Below are 24,921 nucleotides of genomic sequence, written 5' to 3' on the forward strand. Positions count from 1 at the left end.
CCTTTTCATCGCATAGCCTGCAGGCTGTCTGTCCCTACAGCAAACCCGCTCAGGTCAGTTTCACAACCCCCCACTTCAGAAATGGATTGGAACAGGGTAATACAGCCCCTGGGCGATTTAGCAAAGTAGGTTGCTTGCTTATCCAAGCAAGTTACTGGAGTGGGGTAAATACAGGGTCTTACACACGGTACAGTTACAGCCACCCAAAACATATAATCTATTTCTTGGGCTAGATTTTAAAAAGCAGCAATAATCTAAATGGAAAATTTGGCTTTGCAGACACACATACTGCAGCGAGCAGGCTTTGATGCTCATTAGCAACACTCTTGGAATAGGGGCCGCCTTCACTCAGTTAGAAACAGCTCATTCTCTCTGCGTTGGCTCCTCAATTATAACTTTGTCATTTCAGAGAAGCACAGATGCTCATTTGTCCTGAAATCTCCTCCCTCTGGCTCTTTTTGCTCACAAGCCGTGCAATGGAGGTCAACAATTTTTTTTGTTTTTTTCCATGAAGGTTACAAAGGGGCTAATTAGTGCTGGAACCTGAAATCCCGTACATCTCTGCTAAGCCAGGTATGGCAGGCAGCTGCAATTTAAGCTTCCTACGGCTGCCCTGCTGGTGACCTGCCCTGGACATTTCTAATGCAGCTCAGCGGAGCAGGGAGCCAAGAATTAGCGGAAACAGGTTTGTAAAGGATTTTTTTTTAAGCCAGGGTGGAGTGTGTTTGTGCTCCAGTGGTTAGACTATATATACACAGGTATACATGATGGAGGTCATCAGAAAGCTCTTTTCTTTTCAGGCATGCACTTACTCAGACGTACAAGAAGTTAGCTAAACCCCAAACAGCTCCCATTTCAGCCAACACCAAGGACTGAACCAGGCTTCTACAAAAGCACAAGCCTTTTGCAGCTGCAGCCAAGAGCGGGACCAGACCCTCCCGTGGATGGAGCACTAGGACGGAACACGTAAGACATGCTAACTTGTGCGTTACATACTTCCTCTGGACTGAGGAAGTTTGTCCCAAGCATCTAAGACCTGGAGCAGTTCAAATTCCAGACGAGGCCCCATTTACGTGACTGCCTATCTTGGCCAACTGCAGAGCCTGGACTGGGGATTTCCAGAGCTAAAAGCACAAGTGGCTACAGCTTGAGCTAAAGAGCTGAACTCCCAAGCAGCAAGCTGTAACAGCCGCTCATCGTCTGTGGAGCACAGAGCGGGATCCATAACATACACTCACCATGCGTTACAAACGCACATGGGCCTGCTGCAATAGACTATGTTGGGAAATCTCCCCTCACTGTCTTAGCATCAGTGCAGATCCACCAAGGCAACAGAGGAGGAAGTGCTCGTGTAGACAGGAGAGGCTGCGGGAGTCCTATGCACTTGCAACGTTCACTGATGCTACCACCAGTTGATCTGTGCTGAGGCAGCAAAATGCTGATTAGCGTTGCCACCGGCAAAGACACTGGCAGAAGGAGAGAAAATATATAGAACACCAAGCAGGGAAATGTATTTAATCCTCCCATCAAGTCTCTTCCGCTGCTCAATGCCAAGGTTATGATTAAGCTCCAGCCTCAAGGAAACCATAACAGAAGAAAAGCTACGACTACCGTGCAATGTTCACGAGCAAAACTGCAAAAAAAAACAACAGCGGATCTTAAAGGGGCACTGTCGAGATTTTGCATAAAAACAATATCCAGTGTAACGCTTCTTTACCTGGGCTGTGGCAACACCTGAAACAGTCAACACGGACGTGATTTTTAAAAAAATCGAATTTACCTTTCGCTATTTGTTATTTCTATTACTGTAGCGCCAAGGAGCTCTGTCGTGGGGCAGGATCCCATTGTGCTCGGCACTAAGCAAAGAGAACAAAAAGACAATCCCTGCCCCAAAGACTTTCAGGCTAAGTGCTTAGGCCGTTTCTTTAGCTTTGCAGTTCACCCCACTTGGTCCGTGAATTGAGATTCATGTTCACACTGATTGCTAGCCAGTTTCACTCTGCACACTAAAACTGATGCTTTAGGAGATCAGGGCATATTTTAATTTAAAAACCATGTATTTCTTTTAATGTGATTTCATAACATAATTACTGCAGACATTTCTGCTCATACGAGGTGTCGTTAAATCTTTCTGGCTATCCTATAAACCCTAAACTTTGGACCTCAACTAAGCTGGCAAAATCCTTTTAAAACATTCATCGTTGCTCAATATTCTTTCAGTACTCGGGGAGAATTCGCACAAGAGAAGATATTGCCAGCCTTGGAGGTTTATTTGCAACAGGAAAAAAATTCTCATTCCTGACCCAAACAACAATAAATATTTAGGGACTTGATGTAAATATTGTATCTACACCTGCAGTTACTGATAAACTCTTGCTAGCAGCACAAAAAGCTTGCACATTCTAAACCAGTGCCTCTTTAGCAAAGAATGCATCAAGTTGGTACCCTGGCACTGAACTTTTCATGGGTTTTTATTACATCTCCAGCACATAGAAGGTTTAAGAGCCACTGTCCCATCACGCATGGCCGGCACACTAAGGGCCAGTCAAGAAATCCACCAGAGAAACCTCCTTACTGACAGCCTCGTGTGTCTCACCCGCGCTTTTCATGGTTCTGTGCAGCTTGGGGCCTGACTGGCGGAGGTGGAAATGCTGCCATCTGAGCAAGGCGACATGCCTGCCGCTCCCAGCTGCTTTCTGTTCAAACCCCTAGAAAACGCAGCAAGACCACGGAAGGTGTTGGATGTTCAAAACAACATGCTTGCAGGCAGACTTGGAAACTGGAGTGCTGCTTAGGCTGGATGAGCGGAGGGGGAAAATCAAGCCAATTACAAACTAGGTTGAGGCAAGTTTATCCCTGTTGGCCTCTAATTTCCCCCAACTCCCATCAATTTCCCATCCCTGCAAGAAGCACAAACAGAGGGTGAAGTCGCCCCACTGAACTCAGTGCAGGATTTTTCCCCTGGTGGCCAAAGAACATTAACCAGTTCTTCATACTGCCCTTAATTTTCCAGAATGGCCTGGTAAGCTGGGCCCAGGGTCAGCTTGCTCATCAGAATAAAGGAGCCTCGGTAAAGTCACGTTCCTAGGATGGCAATAACCCCACACTCTTCACTCATGTCAGCAAACTGCTCGTCTCCACCTGGCAGGATCAGAGAGCCACCCCCTGACACTCACAAGCACAAGATCTTCTTTAAAATGGAGTTCTCAGGCAGCACCAAAACAAAAATACAAATACTCTTCAAACACCGTCCAATCAAGGGTCCCAACGTGCATTACAATCATCAATTTGTTTGGCCTCACAGCACCCTTCTGAGGCAGGTAAGGGCACAAGAGACAATGTGATGTAGAGGACAAGATGCTCATCTGGGAGTCAGGACACCTGGGTTCTGTTCCTGGCTCTGCCGCTGACCTGCTGTGACACTTCAGCTATCTGTGCCTCAGTTTCCCCTACCACCTTTTGGCAGTCTTATCTATTTAGACTGTAATCTCATCTCTTGCTAGGAGTTTCTACCATGTCTAGCACAATGGGGCTCTGATCTCATCTGGGGCCTCTACAGCAATATAAACAGCAACAATTATCCCCATCATACTAACAGGTAAACTAAGGCACAGTGAAGCTAAAGGACTTGTTCGAGGTTACACAGTGAGCCACTGACAGCGCTGGGAATAGAAATATGAGGAGGCCAGTTTCTTTCACTAACTAGTAGGCAACACTGCCCTCATAACATTCTTGTAGAGGCCCCGGGAAGCAGGGTTTAAATTAAGAATCAGATGTTAATTCCTACGCATTAAAACATTGCATTTTGCAGGGTTGCGCATGGCTGTTATAACTCAAGACTTGCCACGTGAGTTACCAGACAAGACACGTCTTTGTTTTTTAAAAAGTGATAAAAGACGATAATACAGAGCAGAGATTGGGGCGAGGGGGGCACCTGGCTGCAATGATAAAAAGCAAAAAAGCAAACGTTTAAGAACAGACGTTTAGCAGCCACAAAATCCTGAATGCAGATTGATCCTTTTTGTACTCGCGTATTTAGTCTAAGTAATAAAATGGCCAATGCATTTACCCAAGAAAGCAGGCGCTATGCAAACACAGCCTTTGGGATGGTTTCCTTAGAGGAGGTCCGGACTGGACTGGCCACTCAGCTAAACGGAACACCTCCACCTGCACACCAGGAATTGGAGCAGGTGCAGACATACCTGCGCTAACTCTGATCTAGCTAGGTGAGTAACAGCAGCACTGAAGGCCGCGAAGGCCCTCGCAGGACGTTTGGTACGTACTCAAGCATCCACGGCCCATGCTGCTGCAGCTTCCCTGCGATGGAGACTCGAGCTAGCTTTCATTTGGCTAGATCCAAGCTCGGGGATGTCTACATGTGTTGCAATCCCACCTACTGATTGCCGTGTAGGTGTACCCAGAGCGGGCGCTATCTTAGCAGAGGCAGCGCTAGGCTTCCTCCACAAACACCGGCACAGCCAAGATGCCCCACTCCTGACCCAGTTGTTCACGGACAGGTGTTTACAGCGGCAACAAGACACGCGGCTCACCCGCCCCTGCTCCTTGGAGGCAGTCTCTGCAGAGATGCAAGGGTAGGATGGGCCACGGAGACCGAAATATCTCCTGTCCCCTCGCATTGGTCCTTTCAGTGCAAGGATGGAAACACTGGCTGGAGGCACCGTGGGGAAAGCTTGGTTTCTGGACACAAGATGCCTTCAGTCTCCAGGCTGTCAGTCTAGCACCTGCTGCCACTCTGCTTTCTTGCTTTCAGGTTTTGTCCTTGACGTCACTTTTCAGTTCAGTGCACTAAGAGTCAAACCTCGAGTCAATGAGAGATTTGCCTTGCTTTCAACAGAGCTAGGGTATGGCAGTCCTCTGCCACTTTCAGCTCCAGCTGTAGGTCATAGTTTGGGGGTCAGTGGCCCAGCAGCGGCTCTGACCCGAACGGTGAATGGGTCCTGGGGTTTGGCCCGAACCATTCCCACTCTCCAAGGGTTTCATTGCAGGAAAGTGGCAAGAAAAGCAAGACATAAAGCAGCGAAGTTGCAGGTCACATGTTCCAGATGTGTGTCTTTACACAGGCACTGCCTGTGTGCACCATGAAACCTGCACTGCAATAAAGCAGAACCCCTGCTCTGCTCCTTCGGGAGCACGGCTTCGCGTTAGAGCCCATCCACATCTGGTTCAACATTCCACTCTCCTGCCGCAGCTCTCGTGGCCTGCGCATGAGATTTGGTCTCAGAACGTCACTCTGTGTCAGGCCTTGGCCCAGCCCCCACAACAGAAAGACTAAAAGGCAACTTCACACAGGGGAGCTCTTGCAGAAAGTCAAATATCCAGCTGGTTCTAACAGCTAGTTTTGAATCTACTGGGCGTAGTTAGCCTCTGGTGTAACCCCAATGACTTCAGTGCCGCTACACCAGGGATCAGGTTGGCCTCTTAAGATTCCCCCAGGGAGCAGTCTGGTGTCAAAGCGACGTGTCCAGCTGCAGTTGTGCACACCTGGATTTGTGATCTCAAAGGGCACAGGCTCAGGTTTCTCACGCTATTGAACATTTCTTCATACTTCAGCGACATGCGCATTTTGAAAGTCACTCACACCGCTGAGCAGCAGCCGGGCCAGAGCCGTGCAATCTCATTTAGTACAGCCCTGAGCAAATGCTGTGACATAAAACAACAATCCGGCCTTTTACACACATTGGATTTGGGCATTTTGTTAGCATCTTATTCCCCACTGATCTATTTTTCCTACAGGGTGATCGACGTTAAATACACACTAACAGCTCCTGCTGAGGTCACACGCTCCATGTGTGGCCCTCAGCACAAACCTAGCGACAAGCTGGGCTTATATGCTGTTTTAGGACCAAACTGCAGAGATGAGGACCCTCCCCTAATGCATCCGCCTGCAGCCCCACAGATCTAGGAGTCGTAAGCTCAAGCGTCCTGGCTGATCTGAGCCCCACTAAATGCTGAGATATTCAACTTAGACAGCACATGGGTCACCCAGTCTATTCAAAAGCAAGGACTAACTGAACTTGGAAAGAATGAACATTTCTCCAGAGGAGCTCCACTTTCTATCAATACTTTGCATTTCTAGGACCCTTCCAGCAGGGGATCTCAAAGCACTAAAGCATCGACTTAAGTCTCATGGCCCCCCTGTGAGGCAGGCCAACATTAATAACCACGTTTTGCCAGGGGAGAAATGGAAGCAGAGAGGTTACATGACTTGATCAAGGTAGAACTGCAAGACAGTCCAAACACAACGGAGAAACTCAGAGTCCCATTGATCGGAGTTCTAAACAACAGCGTCTTTCAGTAGCTGTGTCCTTTCCTCTTCCAAGTTGCAAATGGCAAATTTTCTTCTGTATCCCTCCAAACACAGATTGCAGTAAAAGGTCCAAATATACACATGCGCTCACAAATTATATGGTTCCTTCAGCCAAGAGACCAAGTTGTAATTTATGGGGCGAGCCACAATGTATCAGTTAAAACTTATGTTAACTTTACCTCCTGGGGAGAAATTTCTTGAAAACCAGGCAAACAGCACACAGGCACACACACCCCGCTCCAGCTAAGCAAAGCAACCACTGACTTCAAAGCAAGCAACAGTAAAAAGTCAGAGTCCCCATAACACCTCACAGCCGTACAGGCGAAGGGTGATGCCAGAGGAGATAGCTTAGTGATTTAAGTAGCTGGTTTTAAACACCTACATTCCTTGAAACTGCCAGTTTAGCTCCAGCCCTATTCCTTCCCGGGCAAGGAAGTTGAGGACCTTTGGAGAAGACCTGAAAACCCAAGGTATTCTCAGCTCCTTTAGGTCAACTCCTTAAGATCCTTAAAGGACGTGTTTGTCCTTGTGCATCTCTGCCAAAATCTCCCCTCTGTTTACCGGTGAGAGCTCCAGTACGCCAGAGGTGATCGCTTATCTATGGTATACATATGTAGGTATACAGTTCACACAGTATTTTGAGACCCAAGGTGCTCCACAAACACAAGATGTTACTACCATGCTGGGGAGAGGAGCTGACATCTGAAAATGATGGTACTCAATGACATGTCTCCATCCACACTTTCTTCTTTCCGCAGCTGGCCACAATGGAAATGGAACAGAGCTGAATCCCATCCTAATTGCTCTAATGATAACTCGGGATAATGGCTGAGCCCTGGGAGATGCAGGGGTGTTTGATGGCAGAGACTCACTAAGGATTAAGGATCCTCACTGTTACTAAATTGTTACTGCTGTCTGGGCCATCATATGGGGAGAGGAGTCCATATTGGTTGTTGCCACATGACACCATCCCTGACTTAGTGGGGTAAGTTCTCCTTTGAGATCTGCAGAGTAGATCTGGACTGAAATTCCCCATTTTCCTCACAGGTTCTGCATCCTTGAAGATTTGCGTGAGTCAAACATAAGTTATTAGGCTCAGCGCAGAGGTAACTGGGTAAAACTCATTGGCTTGTGTTATACATACGGTAGGACTGATCTAATGGTGCCTCTTGACCTTACAGTCAATGAATCTATTACCCCCTGCAGCACAGAGAATCGGGGCTTGGACCCCCCACACTGCTCCACAGGGAGACCCGGACCTTTAAAAAACAAAACTTAAACTCAGCTTTACTGGAGGATAAAAAATTCCCAGCAGCAGTTAGAAGAGACAGACCTCCCAAACACAGACATGCCAGTCCGGGACATCCCAGACACTGGCTCCAGAGCACAAGGTTCCCCCCATCAAAGAGGTGGCTGACCTGGGGGTGTTGGTGTCCAGGGGGTGAGTTATTACTGGAATGTGTCCATCTCCTATTCTTGGATCGTTCTGCTGCACTCTGGCCGTTCTTTCACGTGGAACGAGTAGGGACGGGGTTCTGCTTTAATTTCTGTCCCATCAGCCCCTAATGCTCTCCCCATTATGTGTCTTTCCCCCATGCACTCGGCTCGATTCTCCCCAGAAACTGTCTGTGGAGATGTCGTATGAAGGACGCTACTCTAGTTCAAAGGAATCGCACCGTATCGGATTGTGAGAGAGAACAAACCACCGGGGCGGCCTGCCGAAAATAGCATCCTGCAACAACGCCATCCCGTTTATGTGGCTCCGCGTTTCTTCCCAGGGCATGGCATGGCAGTGCTCACTCTAGTCAATGACATAACCTTCTGGCACACAGCCCTGCCGATCGGCTGTCTCATGGCAGCCAGGGTGATTGTAATAAACGTTGAATTATTCAGCACCAGGACGTGGTTATTTCAAGGGGAACAGTCCTGGGGAAGTTGATCTGTTGGGGATACACTTTCAAATGACAGTCGTTGGGGGTGGGTCTTGGAGGCGAGAGGATGGTGTGTTCTTCCAACATAAGGCTGCTGCTGTGTGAAAAAGCAATAGCTCCCAACGTGAACAGCCTGCCCATGCAATCCCCCAGGGGTTACAATCTCCACTGCATCCATGTACATCACGCCATGGCACAACTCCCCACGCCTGCTCTGCATAAGTGGATGATGATGGAGGAGATCCCTGAGCTCTTCGGAAAGCTGGGTTCTTATCTAATCTCTCTGGCTCCCATGACGGGAACTGGCCGGGGGAACAGAGCCACTGAGAAGGACAAGTCCGTGTGCTTGCGTCGCATGACTGTGCACACCATCAGTTATGGAGTAACCTGACACACAGCCCCAAGGGAGTGTGTGTGGGGGGGGGTAGTTTCAGGCAGACACTGAATCAACACTGTATCTACCCAGCTTCCCAAAGCTCTGGCACGGGGGGGAGGGGGGGGATCCAGTAACGATACCTGATCACGCATTGACAGGCAACCGTGCCTCCCATAGAGCGATTCCAGTACAATGGGACAAGGCTTGTATTCCCTAGAGTCCTGCAGCCACACTGATCATGAACGGAAACTCCCCTGGGAGCTCCAGGACCTTTCTGCAGGGGCATGGTGTTTTCAGTGGGGGGTGCCTGAGGTCCCAAGGCAGATTCCTGAAAAGCTGATTGCCAGCCGGATGGGCCAAATCTAATCTTCCCTAGAATACCACCAGCAAGCATATGAAGCAGTGCAATTTAGTGGCCTGAACATGGGATTCAAGGTCCCGAGTTCTAATCCCAGTACTGAGCAATTGCTATATGACCTTTGGCCCCTTCAGTAACAGTCCTCTCCCCACGAATAGCTATTTCCCCATCCCGCCATTTTCCCCCTCCATCAAGTGAGGAGAACGACACTCACTCCCCGTCCCCAGGCTGCTAGTTACCGGCTGTAAAAGTGCTTTGAAGCTGCTGTCAAGTGCGAAGTGTTGTGTGAAGAAGTGATGCCGAAACCACCTGCAGCCTCCGTGGTGATCCCAAGGAGAGGATGGCAGATCAATGTGATTAGAGGAGCTCAAAATAGGATCAGGAGCCTCCACCGGGGCAGCAAGACAGCTGATGGGCATTCACAACAGGACTTGCTGTGCCAGGCTGGGCAAACAGCACACCCCAGTGTCCCGTGAGCACTCGGCTCCCTTCCCACAGTTCCCTGCCCCACCCAGGCCATGGTCTTTTCAGCACACAATGGGTTTCAGTGCGGGGGGGGGGGGGGAATTGGAGCTGATGTTTCCCAAACAATGGGAGACGGGAAAGAGGTTTCACTTTCCAGGAGGTCGAGCTAGGAGCAGGGAGCCTGGGAAGTCACTCCTCTGCTTTGCTCCAGGCTCATTCTCTTTGGTCACATGTCAGAGCTCCACTCTGCTTTGTCCAAAGTATTTATCGACTCCCCTCGCTGCACCCAGCAAGAGGCCCCAACCTTCAGTCTCTCTAGGCCGGGTTGTTTTGGTTCCACACTCTCTCGAGCTGTTCCCCTTCATAAACAAGGAGCGGGACCTAATTTGTGCTGTTCTGCTCACCCCTGACCCCACCCCCCAACAGTGTCCCCGATAGACGCAGTGCTGATAAACGACTTTGGGCGGGGGGCCCGCGTGCTCATTCTTCAAAGGGCCACCCGGAGAGGGGGCAAAGGTGAGAGAGAAAACATTTAATTGGAGCCATTACATGCGTCAATTCATCCTCAGCATTAACCAAGGTCAGTTCTCTTGGCTTCTGGAGACTAGCAATCTGCCTCAAGCCACAAGTACATACCCGCAGCCACAGGCATCAGCAGGCAACCCAGGGAACAGAATTCGTGACCTACGGCTGATTCACAAACCCCTTCCTGCTGCCTGACCCGTTAACGGGAACCCCAAATACCAGAGCAGCCCTGACATGCTCCATCCAATAGTGGGCAGTGAGGCACACACCACGCCACCAGGCACGTGGCATGGACTTTGGGAAACAGGAGCCCTAATCCAGCAAAGCAACCTATGTGGTCTGAAGGCAAAGCCACCTCACTTGGCTTCACGCACCATCGAGCTGTTCAGTTTTGCTTCTATTCTGGGCCCACTCTATTACTGTGCTTGGCCCGGGAGAACCAAAGCAAAGTCTAGAGAAGGCCAAACTAGAACTGCTTGGAACCATTTCTTGGACACTCTTTCACAACTTTTAAAAATAAATTATTTGACAAGTTTCTCCTCCCCCACCCCTTTCTCTGCTCAGGTCTCTGGAGAACCCCCACTTTTTGAACCGATTTGTAGATTCCAAGGCTGGAATCATCTAGTCCAGTGGTTCCCAAATTTTAACAACCTGTGAACCCCTTTCACTAAAATGTCAAGTCTCACAAACCCCCTCCTAAGAATGAATATTTCCAGGGATCTTCTCCTTTACCAGAGTACAAATTATAAAAGCAGTGATCTTGGAAATATAAAATTTGTTTTTATGACATGCTTATTACACACTGTTTATTATTAATGTATTTTTATTACATGATGAAAACGGCAACACTCTTCCAAGAGCTCACTTTCGTAGCTTGTATCACTTTGAATAAGCCTGTTATAAGACAAGGCTCCTATGTTTCATCAAGGAGTATCAGATGTGAAACAGCACGAAGGGATTTAAGAAGCCAACTCAAAGAGTTCATCCTACACAAGCGTTCAAGTCTTGAGCAGTCCAGGCAAATAATGCACATTACAACAAAGCTTAAACTTGTTCATCATCATAATTTAAAAAAACAACACTAGCTGCCGATTTCATTTTATAAACAGCAAAAAATATCCACCTCCCTTTCCAGTTCTTATAAGGAGTCTTGAAGTTTAAGTCTCCACAGTGTGATAGGTATGCTTGCTTCGATCTGCTTAGCTCTTGGAAGTCCAGGGGCTCTGGGCTGCTGGCCCTGTGCTGCCCGCGGTCCCTAGGGACAGATCTGCCTGCCATTAGGGAATTTTTTCCCCCCAAGAACCCCCTGTAACATTTCACCACTGATCTAGTCTGACCTCCTGGATAACAGAGGCCAGAGGAACACAGTAAAAAAAAAAAAAAGGGTATATGCCAGGGTGGGCTAGAGAAGCTTATCCTGTGCTGTGACCTATCACACCACCTTAGACTGCCTGGCTACCCTGACAACTGACCCTCTACGTCTCACAGACCCGCTCCTCCTCAGTGACCAGCTCAGGATGTTAGGGATAATGCTGCTGACCTCCTTTGGAAAGCGCTTGGAGATCTATGGATGAAAAGTGCTAGATAAGAGCTAGAGATTATTGCTATCCAATCATTTGAAAGTAAAACCACGTTGCCTCTGGTCTCCCAAGGAAAAGAAAGGTGAGTCCCATAACAGAGCCGAGGCAGCTCACAAAGCCTCTGCAAGAGAGTCTACAGGGCTCTGTATCAAAGGATGCAAGGCAGGTCACCATGTCTTTATACTAGGAGCAGGGAAAGTATGTTACCCTGGCAAAGGAGAAAGGAGAATCTGAGCTGCTGCTTCCCTCTCTCCTAGAGGGAACCACGGCACAAGGCTCTTGCGCCAACAAATAGAGACATTTTAATTTGTTTTTATTACTTTTCAAAAAAAAAAAACTTACGCCGACTTGAGGGCTGATCAGAAAGGCCCTGGAAAGCGAAACCTGCCGCTCAGCCACAGGACAAGCATTACACACCCGCTGCCCCAGTGAACCTCCAGGCTGGCCTAGAGAGACCACACCTAAAATCGGAGCATTCACGCTCTGTGATCCATTCCAATCTTGGCCTTTCTGCTGCCAAGGGGAACAGGACAAAGCTGTTTGCAATTAGAAATCCTGGGGGAATTACAGCCCCTGGATGGGTCATAAAACAATCAGCTCAGTGACATGCAAACATCCCTGTGCAAGCCTATCAACATCCCCCATGAGCAAGGGCAGCCTGGACATGAATCCCTCCCGCCTCTCAGGGAGTGCAAGCCCGTACTGTCTCCATGAAAGACCGCAGCCCTGGAAACCACACATTTTCCACCTTGAATGCTTTCCCTCTTCACAGAGTTAATAAAAGAAACTTTGCTGAAGATCGAACGAGGCAAGAACTGTGCAGCTTGTAAAGAGGCTAATTTCCTCCCTGTTTAAACAGAAACAGGATCACAATAGCCCCCACGGTTCCCTCCCCTCCCCCCGCGTGGAAATACAAGGAGAGGGACAAACTCATTCAGAGGCCTCACGGCTTCATTACATGTCCAGGGTCCCTACATTTTCCGCTGTGGTCTGCAGGGCAGAGGAGGTAGCAGAGAAGTTGGGAAAAAGAGGGCAGAGCACAGCAGAAGGCCATGGTTCGTTGGGTAATCAACCCTCCAAACGCAGCTAACCCTACAGGGGAAATCTCGCTGCAAGCTCCCTTCCACCCTCCTCACACAGCTGCCTGTGCTCCTCCACGACTCCTGGGATCAGACTACCCAGCAGGAGGTAACGTAGCTTCAAGCAGCATTCCCCAGGTTTTAGCAGAGATCCTCCACTGTTCGGAGAAAGGAGACAGCACAAAGCCCGGCTACAGGAATGTGGCTGCCCTGGGCGCAAGGGGTATCCCAGGCAGCCACTTCCCCTGGCACACGGGCTGCTAAGCACAACTTGATGTGCATCTGGAGGTAGCTGGGTAGAGGCCAGAAGAACACAAGGCTGCAAGAAAACAGCGGGGGACTCGGAAGCCGTCTGCAGAAGCACCGGTTGGACCGGCGCCGTCCCGCTAGAGCCTCCCCCCGGGCTATTTATCGCTGTCCACTTACCTTCTTCCCGCTCTCCGAGGGGAAGCTGTGCGACGAGTGACTCCTGAGGCTCCCGCCGCTCAGCTCTAGCTGCGGTTTCCAAAAGTCTCCGTTGTCGCTGCCGGGGGATTTGGCTGGCGACGTGTTGGAGGTCACCGGGATCCCGGCGCGCACCATCTCCTCGGTGCCCGTCAGCCGCAGGCTGCTCAGGTACTCGTCCGTCTCCTTGTCCACCACCAGCAGGCGGGTCTCAGACTCCACCGCTTTGATGCGCTGCACCACCTGGAAGGGAACAGAAAGGGCAAGAGAGATTTAGCCAGGCAACTGCAAACCAAATGACAAGATCCACAACCCCCAGGCCGCTCTCCCTGATGCAGCCACTCCGCAAGGATGGGGTCTCAGCAATCTTGTAACCAGGATCTTTCCTAGGAACAGATAAATAACACACACACACACCCCTACCCCTCTCTCTCTCTCATATTCCCCATGGTGCTGAAATATTTGATTCTCCCCACACACACACACACACACATTTATGAAAGAAATGATCTGATTCCATGCCTTCATCCTGGCTTTGTGCTACCAGACAGCAGAGCTGAGGAAAGCAAAGGCCAGCTGAAGGGGTTAAGAATGGGATCTGGGGTCCGTCACCCTCTTCGTCCCTGCTCAGAATCCAGCTCAGGTCAGTAGGGAATGAATTGCTGACAGGAGAAGGCTTGGGGGGAGGGGCGGAAAAGGGGGGTTGGCTGTGTTTTGGTCTTTAAACTGAGGGACATGATGAAAGGAGCTGGTGCTACCCAGCCAAGCTAGTGATAGGAAGGACAGGCTAGAGGTGGGCATGGGCTGCTCGAGACCTAGTTTCTACTCCAGGCTCTACCACAGCCTCCGTGTGTGACCTTGGGTGAGTCTCTCTGTGCCTCAGCTCTGCCACCTGTAAAATGGGGATAACAGCTCTGCCCTCCTCAGGGCGAAGGATAAATACATTGATGCTTGTGAAGTGCTCAAGTACTATGGTGACAGGGCCAGATAAGTTCACAGATAGGAGCAGACAAGATTCCACCTGACAAAGCCATCCGAACAGCTATCAGATGGTTCCTTTGTGGGTGATCTCAGCGGACAGACTCTTACAGACTGAACATCACTCGCCCTTCTACGGGGTCTTCTGTTTAGGGCAGGAGGGTGAAGGATATTGCTGGGAAACTTGCCCTCCAGCTGGAGCGAAGCAGTCCAGGCTCCAGATGCTTATAACCCCCTGATCCTTTTCAACAATACAAACACCTAGCCAGTTATTCCCCATTTTGTGGTTGTGCATTTGATTTGTCCTTCCTAAGTAAAGCAATTTGCCCCTATCTTTATTGAGTTTCATCTTGTTGAATTCAGACCAGTTCTCCCCTTTGTCAAGGTCATTTTGAGTTCTAATCCCGTCCTCTCAAGTGCGTGCAATCCCTCACAGCTCGGTGTCATTGGCACATTTTATAAGCACTCTCTCCACTCCATTATCCAAGTCATTATGAAAATACTGACTAGTACCGGACCCAGGACCGACCCCTGCAGGACCCCACTAGTTATGCCCTCCCACATTTCCCTAGTTTGTTTATGAGAACAGTATGTGGGACCATGTCAAAAGCATTGCTAAAAATCAAGATATATCATGTATACTGCCTCCCTCCTATCCACCAGGCCAGTAACCCTGGTCTGGCATTTTGTTCTTGACAAACCCATGCTGGCTATTCCATATAATCCCGTTATCCTCCAGGGGCTTCCAAATTGATTTTTTTAATAATTTGTTCCAGTTTCTTTCCAGGTTTCGAAGTTAAGATGATTGGTTTATAATTCCCTGGGTCCTCCTTGTTCCCTTTTTTAAAGATAGGTGCTATGTTTGCCCTTCTCCACTCCTCTGGGACCTCATCCGTGTTCCATGATTTCTCAAAGATAATTGCTAATGGTTCTGAGATTGCTTCAGCTAGTTCTTTAAGTAACCAAGATGAATTTCATCCAGCCCTCTGCTGACTTGAATACATCTAACTTATCTACATTTTTTAACCTGTTCTTTCCCTATTTTGGCTTGCATTCCTTCCCCTTTGTGGTTAACATTACTTACCTTGCGTATCTGGTCACCATTAGCCTTTTTAGTGAAGACTGAACCAAAACAGGCCTTAAACACCTTAGCTTTCTTTATGTCATTACTTATTAGCTCTCTTTCCCAACTAAGTAGAGATCCTCCACTTTTCTTTGTCTTTCTCTTGCTCTAATGTGTATAAAAAACTTCTTCTTATTGCCTTTTATGTCCCTTGATAGGCGTTCCTGATTTTGTCCCTACCTGCTTGTGCTATTCTTGTGTACTCCTCCTTAGCAAGTTGTCCATGTTTCCACTTTTTGTAGGATTCCTTTTTGAGTTCCAGAGCTCCCGACGGAGCCATACTGACCTCTTCCTATACTTCCTTCTCATTGGGATAGTTTGCAGTTGTGTCTTCAATAGACTCTCCCTGAGAAACTGACGGCTCTCCTGAACTCCTTCTTCCCCTGAGGTTTTCTTCCCACGGAACATTACCAACCAGTTCTCGGGAGCTTGTCAAAGTCTGCTGTTTTGAACTCCACTGTCCTTATTCTCAAAAAGAAAAGGAGGACTTGTAGCACCTTAGAGACTAACCAATTCATTTGTGCATAAGCTTTCGTGAGGTACAGCTCACTTCATCAGATGCATACTGTGGAAACTGCAGAAGACATTATATACACAATATATATATTGAGCTGTAGTTCACGAAAGCTTATGCGCAAATAAATTGGTTAGTCTCTAAGGTGCCACAAGTCCTCCTTTTCTTTTTGCGAATACAGACTAACACGGCTGCTATTCTGAAACCTGTCCTTATTCTGCTGCTCTCGCTCCTTCCTTCCCTTAGAATCAGGACATGTATCATTTCATGATCATTTTCACCCAAATTGCCTTCTACCTACAGATTTGCTACCAATTAATGTTTAACCGAGCTATGGCCTGCAGCTTCAGTTGTCCTGACCAGGGTACAGGACATATTACAATCACCAAGGTTACAAGTGACAAACAGCCCCACTGCTCAATTACTTAGCAAACCCCAGGCCAGGTCACAGAACCCACATCCACAGATGGAAAACAGCCCGATGAGAAATGTATAGACTGCAGACACAGCTGCTTGTCCCTGCCAGTGAAACCACTGTGCACTAAGTAAGTCATGTCACTCTCTGCAGTGTCTCGTATCTGGACGAGGCAAGTTTGCCTTTATTTAATAGCCCCATCAGTCAGAGTAATAGAGATGGATAAAATGGTAACCTATTCACCCAACCCTTCCTAATTGCTACCCTAAAAAGCATAAATGGAAGTGAGTACAAGAACAACGTGCAAAAGGCTCTTTGCTACTGACTGTTTCAGATGTAGGCGTAAACCTGTTATTAGCTCCAAGGCTGACATCCCTAAGAGAACAGGAAAAGCCAAGCAGGATCAGACCAACCGTTCACCAAATCCAATATCCTGTCATCAACAGAAGCCAATGTCCGATACATATGGTGTAACACTCTCACAATGTACATAGCTTTTCAGCAATTTGTCATGGAGAAAGTTTTCTCCTGACCACCAGAATATTACCAGCATATTGTTTTGAAGCATGAGGATTGGCAGCCCAGCCCTTTGTAACGCCATCCCAGCTAATGTGACTGCAGATGCTAACTCGGTTCATACAAATGTTGAATCCTTCTTGGAACATACTACGCTATCTGTGTTAGTAATACCCTGTAGCAGCGAGTTCCAGAGGTTCATTATGTCTTGCTTAGAAGAAAATATGGAGAGGATGAAATGTCTCTAGCTTCACTTGGCCTACGCAAGCAAAAAGCCCACACATTTCATACATGAAATTGATGCCTCAGCAATGTTGAATCAGCTTTCATCATCACATCAGATTTTAGTATACGAAGTCTTGACAATTTCCTGGAGCAAAACACAGCTCCGTATGTAATAAGAACACCCTCATCCACCCAGCAATTCGAACAGAGTAATAGATATACCCTGACTCCATTCCAGATATAACTGGAGGGGCAAGTGTTAACTTTTGCAGAGGGTTCTCAGGTCCACAGCACTGACTTAATTAACGACACCAAACAATAAGAGCCACATCCCGGCTGGGTCTCAGTTACATAGCACTTTAATGGCGTTACCACACTTGTACCACGACTGGGGATGGCTCTGTATCTCTCAGCAAATCAGTCAGTCATTCCACATCTTTAGGACCCACTGTTGGCAACTAAAAACTGAGACCCATTACTTCCAAAGTGCTGATGGTTCCATGAAGCATGCAGACGACAGATCACCACGCGGCACGTAGAAATTATTACAGGAGGCGCCTGCCATATGCTCTAAGCTACTAAAATATTCAACCCTGCAGTGCCCTGAAAACTACTATGCAGATAGGCAAAACAGCTGCCCCAATGGGACTCGAAAGCACCGTGCTATTGAAACGCAAAGGGATCTCCAATTCAGGCTAGAAGCTGCTTGTTTCTGGCCATTATTTTTCCAAAGTACATTGTAGTGAGTGCAAGTATAAATTATGTGATAATAATAATTATGGTGAATATTTGCATAGTCTTTGCAACAGTAGATGCCAAGGCACTTTACACAGGTCAGTAAGCATTACTGACTGCACAGGGCAGAACGGAAGCACAGCAAGGAGAAGTGGCTTGCCCATGGTCAAAAAGGGAGTCAGTGGCAGAGTTAGAAAATAGAACCCAGGTCACCCGATTCCCAGTACCATGCTCAAAATCACAGAATCGTAGTTCGGGAAAGGACCTTGAGAGGTCTTCTAGTTCAGTCCCCTGCACCCAAGGCAGGACTCAGTATTATCTAGACCACCCCGACAGGGGCTTTTCTAACCTCCTCTTAAAAACCTCCAATGAAGGAGATTCCACAACATCCCTGGATAGTTTATTCCACTGCTCATCTACCCTGACAGGAAGTTTTTCCTAATGTCCAACCTAAACCACCCTTGCTGCAGTTTACGTCTATTGCGTCTTGTCCTATCCTCAGAAGCTACTTTCTGCTGGAATCTGTTCACCTACAACTCAACGGCTGACTATGTCACAGCAATGCCCTGCCCATGTCATAACACACTTTGCTCTTTCCAACCTTGCCTGGTCTTGGCAGGGACGTAACATGATTATTGCACAGTTAGATGTCGTCCATACAGACAAGATCAACCACGCTATAACACACTGCCGTTGCTGAAACTTACTTGCCTCAGCATGGTACGATAACGTTGCTGGGTAGAGAACTGTGTGAGAACATATTTTACTGCACTATCTACTGCTGGTCATTTGGCAAAGGGAAGCTTTTAAACAAACATTCAGAGAGACGATCACCCTCCTAGCTTCTCCGACCCCCTCCCCCCAACTTTAGCACATTCCTGCAGACATCTTCCAAGGAGCCGAGGGAGCAGGGTAAAATAAGGAGGTTTCAGGCATATGTAGCAGGCTCCGTGCTCCATTTGAAGGGTCAAGGAAAGTCTCAGCAGGGTTAGAGTTCTGGTCCCTGTCCCAACAGGGATCTTACCCCCAATAAACTGCTTATCTCCGTGTGAATTACTCTATCCACCCTGTGGTACAGGAACCATCACCCAAAGAGAGACCCTCTTTCCATCACGCTAGCTTCACTTGGAAACTTGCCTGGGAAATCCAGCAGAGAATGGGAAAACGACTCAGAGCCTTATCATAAATAAGTTTTAGTGCCCAAAACGGACACTGACAGATCTCCAGAAGAAAAACAACACATGGGCGGCCCAATTCAAAGCTGCTAGTGTACGGCTCTGCGTTTTACAGCTAAATAAAAAAGCCTTGTTGCTAGACTGGACACAGCACTAGGAAATATATTGTAGGGAACAACCCTGCACTGGCAGGGGGTGGGTTAGATGTGACTTGATAGAACTTTCCTGACTTTAACCTCTCTGAATAGAAATACATGAAGAGTGGGGGCAGCAGGGGGCATGTGAACCGTAGGAATTACAGGAAACAAGTTAATGACCCAACATCAGGGCACCTCATTCCACCAGCAGGCGACACAGACACAGCAGATGAAAAGCAGGTGCTAAGGATTATTAACCAAAACTTTCCATGTCACTCTGGCTTCCCCACTCCCAACCTCCAGCTGAAACCCACTGCAAACATCTGGACTGCTCAGCCCCAGATTAACTGTCACCTGGCAGTACCACTTATTCCAGCTCTGGAGTCAGGCAGTCAGAGGAATCCAATATGAGTTAGACCCTGCCCCAGCACCCACAGACAGACCATCTGTCCACGTGCAGCCCACTACCCCAGCACCCACCCATGGACAAACAGACCATCCCCAATTCCCACGGACAAACAGACCGTCCACAGGGAACCCCCCCTGCCCACGCACCCACCCACAGACGGACAGACCGTCCAAAGGAACCCCCTTTCCCCAGCACCCACCCACAGACAGAGCATCCACAGGGAACCCCCCTGCCCCGGCACTCACCCACAGATGGACAGACAGACTGCCCACGGGCACCCCCCTGCCCACGCACCCACCCACAGACAGACCGTCCAAAGGAACCCCCTTTCCCCAGCACCCACCCACAGACAGAGCATCCACAGGGAACCCCCCTGCCCCGGCACTCACCCACAGATGGACAGACAGACTGCCCACGGGCACCCCCCTGCCCACGCACCCACCCACAGACGGACCGTCCACGGGAACCCCCCTTTCCCAGCACCCACCCACAGACAGAGCATCCACAGGGAACCCCCCTGCCCCAGCACCCACCCACAGACGGACGGACAGACCGCCCACGGGCACCCCCCTGCCCACGCACCCACCCACAGACAGACCGTCCAAAGGAACCCCCTTTCCCCAGCACCCACCCACAGACAGAGCATCCACAGGGAACCCCCCTGCCCCGGCACTCACCCACAGATGGACAGACAGACTGCCCACGGGCACCCCCCTGCCCACGCACCCACCCACAGACAGACCGTCCACGGGAACCCCCTTTTCCCAGCACCCACCCACAGACAGAGCATCCACAGGGAACCCCCCTGCCCCGGCACTCACCCACAGATGGACAGACAGACTGCCCACGGGCACCCCCCTGCCCACGCACCCACCCACAGACAGACCGTCCACGGGAACCCCCCTTTCCCCAGCACCCACCCACAGACAGAGCATCCACAGGGAACCCCCCTGCCCCAGCACTCACCCACAGATGGACAGACAGACTGCCCACGGGCACCCCCCTGCCCACGCACCCACCCACAGACAGACCGTCCACGGGAACCCCCCTTTCCCAGCACCCACCCACAGACAGAGCATCCACAGGGAACCCCCCTGCCCCGGCACTCACCCACAGACAGAGCATCCACAGGGAACCCCCCTGCCCCGGCACTCACCCACAGATGGACAGACAGACTGCCCACGGGCACCCCCCTGCCCACGCACCCACCCACAGACGGGCGGACCGACCCATGGCGGGAGCCCCCCCCCGGCAGCCCTGCACACCTGGTGGTGCGTCTCCTTCTCCACGTTGACTCCGTTCACCTCCACCACCCGGTCCCCAGCCCGCAGCGCCGCCGCCTCGGCCGGGGAGCCGGGCTCCACTTTGCGGATGAACTGGCCGCTCTTGCCCTTCTCGCCGTGCAGGTGGAAGCCGTAGCCGCTCTCCCCCTTGATCATGTGGCAGAGCCGGGGCTTCAGCTGGTCCTTGGCCATGGCTGGGGCCCTTCCAGCCGCGCGCCGGGGCAGCTCCCCGGGGGCAAGGTCGGTGCCCGGGCGCCGCGCCCGCAGCGCGGCCGCTGGAGGCGCAGGGCCGAGGGCAGCGCGATCCCGGCGGGATCAACGAGTGGCCGCAGCCCCGGGGCGGGGCGGTGCGGGGCGGCCGGCGCGCTCCCTGCCTGCGCCTCTCTCCGGCCGGGGCACCTGGCGAGTCCGGGCCCCTTACGCGCGGAGAAGCGCGGAGGCAGGAGCCCGGCGGCGAGGAGCGGAGGCGGCGGCCGGGCTGGGGCTGGGGCTGCCGCCGCCGAGCGGGGCCATGCTGCGTCCTCCGCCCGCCTCTGGGGTCCCCCTGCACCGGCCCCCCGTGCGCCCCGCCTCGGCTGCCCGACCGGAGCTGCTGCTGCCGCCGCCCGCGGCTCTGACTGCTCCGGACCCCGCCGCTGTTACTGGGGCTGCAGCGCCTCCTCCCCGCTGCCTACGGCTCCGAGTGACATTACAGCCGGGGGAAGAGCTCGGAGGCCAGATGCGATCATTGCACCTCCCCCTGATGCAACCCGGAACCTTCCAGAGCTGGCTGGGGTGGGAGTGAGTGGGGAGGGGGGTGGGAGTGTGTGTGTGGGGGGGGGGGGGTCATGTAGGCTCCCCACCAAAAAAATAATCCAGCCACAACCCAGCATAGACCTCTGGGCGGGGGAAAGCTGTCCTGTCTGTCTCATGCTCTTTGTGGTCTCTGTAAATTGGTGTTAGTCCCCTCCGCCCCCCCCCAAATCATAGTGTGGGACATCAGGGAGGGGGGCACCGGAACACCGCTGGTAGGGCCCTGCCTGGGTGATGTAAAATCAGGGCCGCCCGGCGGAGCGGGGGGGAAGTGGGGCAATTTGCCCCAGGGCCCCACAGAATACAATAAAAAGAAAAGGAGGACTTGTGGCACCTTAGAGACTCACCAATTTATTTGAGCATGAGCTTTCGTGAGCTACAGCTCACTTCATCGGATGCATACAATAGTATTGCTTTGCCCAGGCACCCTGAATCCTCTGGGTGGCACTGTGTAAAATAGGGGTGCAGGGAGGTCTAGCTGGGTCACGCTCTTTCCAAAACCTAGTGAGTTCTTTGCCGGTCACGCCAGGGGCCCAGCTACTCACTGAGGCTTGGTGAAAACCACTTTGTGAAGGGCGTGATCAAAACTAGTCTTTATTTCATTCCAGCCCTTTGCCAAGTGCCTGTCGCCAGGTGTCAAAGTGCCATCCAGAGCCAGTTAAACCTATCCAAGAGGGAAGCCAGCTGGTTTCAATGCGATTCCAGAGCTCAGAGATGAAATCAGACATAAGGGCAAGAATGGTCCAGTGAGCTGTCTGTACAAAGAATGGGAGGATAGGGGTAGCCAAGGCCAGAAAGCATGAGTCCCAGAACTGGTGGTGAATAAGTAACTAAAATAATGGACTTGTAGGGAGATTTCCCATAGGACTTTAGTGGGAGTTGTTGGATCAGGTCTTAAAAACAGCCAACAAGGAACTCCGCCTGGTCTTCCCCAGGAGAGACCTCCCCAGTCCATTCCAAGCTAAGGCTGGTGTTTGACCCCCATGAGATGCAACAGCATCTTATCCCCAAATGGCTGGTCTCTGCACTCAGCTTCACACATGGAAAAGGGCCAGTGACTGTAGCTTACTTAAAAGATCCTGTGGGACTGGGAGGCTGGCATGTTCTGTTTCATGAGATGGTGCTGAACAAGTCCAAGGCTTGAAAGCAGGTGCAGCTGAAGGTTCTTTCTGGTCTTATACTCGAGCATCTCTTTCCCAGGACCTATTTATTTGTCTATCACTGAGATAGGACAGATTTCTTCATAGGCATTCAGACCCAGTTCCTCAAAGGTATTTAGGCTCCTAACTCCCATTGATTTTAGTGCAAGTAATAGCCCAAATGCCTTTGAGGAACAGGAACAGATACTACAGTAATGAGGGGCCTAGCAGTAGAAAGATAAAGAGGTGCATAGATGTGAGGAAAGTGTCTATCTAGGAATAGATTACATTATTATTCTATATTAAGACTGCCAGTCCAGATCTCATATCTAACTTGAGATCTTGCTGTAACTGTAAGAGGAAATAATGTGGCAATGAATATTGTTCTGATCAAGTCTATGGTAGGCACATAATTTCCTTAAATTGAGGTTCCCTGATGCCATCAGCCTGAAAGGAAACAAGTGCAGCTGATTTCAGTTCCCAAGCTCTGTGATCAGCCCATCATCGCTCTATTTGTGGTGTCCTTGTGGTGAGAATTTTAACCTGTGAAGTGCCTCAGACCTCTGGCGATATGCCAGCTGTCATCAGACCTTGCTGCTCTGTAGTTAGCTGCTGCTCTGCAGAAGAATCGATCTCTGCCTGTTTGCACAAAGCTTTGGGATGATGTGAAAGCAGGCCAGAGAGAGTCTGGAAACTTTAGAAAAAAGAAAAGGAGTACTTGTGGCACCTTAGAGACTAACCAATTTATCTCTAAAGTGCTACAAGTCCTCCTTTTCTTTTTGCGAATCAGACTAACACGGCTGCTACTTGGAAACTTTAGGATTACTTTATTTGCTGTGTTACCTGAGGACTTCCCTGAGCCTCTCTCTGAAGTGAGGATGTGCTGTCATCGAACAACCTGACCAATACCTGAGCCACAGGTTCTGAAAAACAGCTGCTGATACGTAACCTTAACAGCTATATGGGAGCCCCATCCTGCAAACCCTGCTCACGTTAGCCATCCCTGCTCACTACTCGCACGAGTAGGGAATACTCCCATGAGTACACTTGTAGGACCCAGCCCTGTTTCTGTGCCACTCCCTTTTTGTAGTGTTTCTAGATCAGGGCCGACATAACCCATAATGCAAGGCACCTTCTTGCAGATCGCATTTTACTGGCTGCTGCTGCTGGTACAGGCTGGGTGCAGGTAGCATAGGGAGGAAGAATTTCTTGTGAATTGAGGACTTGGCTAAGAGCCCCCGTTTCAGTCAACTATTTATTCGTGTACCTAACTGCATAGTTCCACTGACTTCATATGCTTGAAGTTAAGCATCTGCTTAAATACCTTGCTAGATTGGGGCCTATCACTCCCTCCTTGCATTTTGGAATGTCCCCAGTGCTCACCTGTTCCCTGAGTGGCCCTTTTCTTCTGCCCTGTTAAACGCTAATCTGCAGGGGAGGATTCTTCAGCCTGCAAGGAACATCTGTCTGGAATACAGGTGTATCGCCTGTTGGTGCATCCTGTGCTGTGATTGGTGGGAAAGGTTCATGTTTCTATAATGGAGCTGGAAAAAGCCTGAAATCATTCTTGCATCAATGACCATCTTAACACTGTAGAGAAAGTAATGCCCTCAGGCTCAAGAAAATCTTGCAATGTGCTTCGGGATAGTAGCTGGATTTCAATCCCATTTTACATTCCCCCCGCCCCACCTCCACACAACCCCCCCCGCCCCCCAAGAACCTACTGAAATTGCTGCCTTCAGTGAACTGAATATAACAGAGCCACAATTAGAACTCAATAGCTATTGAACAGCTGGAGTTTTGCATTTTAATTTCTATGTTCTTTGATTTGGGTAAATATTTAAGTCTCATTTGAGGGGAGGAGAAGGGGGAACTTTGCAGTAGATTTATGCTTTTTGGCTTAGCAGAATTTGGAGCTAGTTTTATTTGACATCTGCTTCAAAGCAAATAGGTTGATTTATAATTCATTTATTACAATTCATTAAGCACTTACATAGACTTTTACTCATGTGCTAAACTCTGTTTGCATTGGGTTTTAGAATATTGCATAATTAATGCACTGTACATCCAGGATGAAAAGCCTGACACTTGAAGATACTCAAATTGCTGGACAGGCTTCCTCATGAGGGGAGGGATAGCTCAGTGCTTTGAGTATTGGCCTGCTAAACCCAGGGTTGTGAGCTCAATCTTTGAGGGGGCCATTTAGGGATCTGGGGCAAAAATTGGGGATTGGCCCTGCTTTGAGCAGGGGGTTGGACTAGATGACCTCCTGAGGTCCCTTCCACCCCTGATAGTCTATGATTCTATGATGATTCTAGTCTATGTGTAATGCTCAGGGATTCCTACAGAATATACAGCATAGCCTGCCTTAAACTACTGCTCCAGGGACCAGCA

The 24,921-nt window shown here is 49.9% G+C and overlaps 1 protein-coding gene across 2 annotated transcripts in view; it reads right to left on the reverse strand.

The window, feature by feature from the left end:
- The window catches only part of NHERF2 (NHERF family PDZ scaffold protein 2), a gene marked incomplete at its 3' end in the record, with an annotated part of 94,429 nt that extends 73,122 nt beyond the window's left edge, over window positions 1-21,307 (reverse strand). The window contains exons 1-2 of one of the 2 annotated variants that reach the window (XM_084641395.1): window positions 20,579-21,307; window positions 13,069-13,329 (exon numbers count right to left, since the gene is read on the reverse strand). In XM_084641395.1, coding sequence (XP_084497521.1) covers window positions 13,069-13,329; window positions 20,579-20,788 — 471 coding nt within the window. In that variant the 5' untranslated portion in view covers window positions 20,789-21,307. The remainder of the gene's footprint in view (window positions 1-13,068; window positions 13,330-20,578) is intronic. The other variant, XM_084641394.1, reaches the window with a different exon arrangement.
- Window positions 21,308-24,921: the final 3,614 nt, after the last annotated feature.

This window comes from Lepidochelys olivacea (assembly GCF_965140295.1).
Source record: "Lepidochelys olivacea isolate rLepOli2 genome assembly, chromosome: 10".
Classification (NCBI taxonomy): domain Eukaryota; kingdom Metazoa; phylum Chordata; order Testudines; family Cheloniidae; genus Lepidochelys; species Lepidochelys olivacea.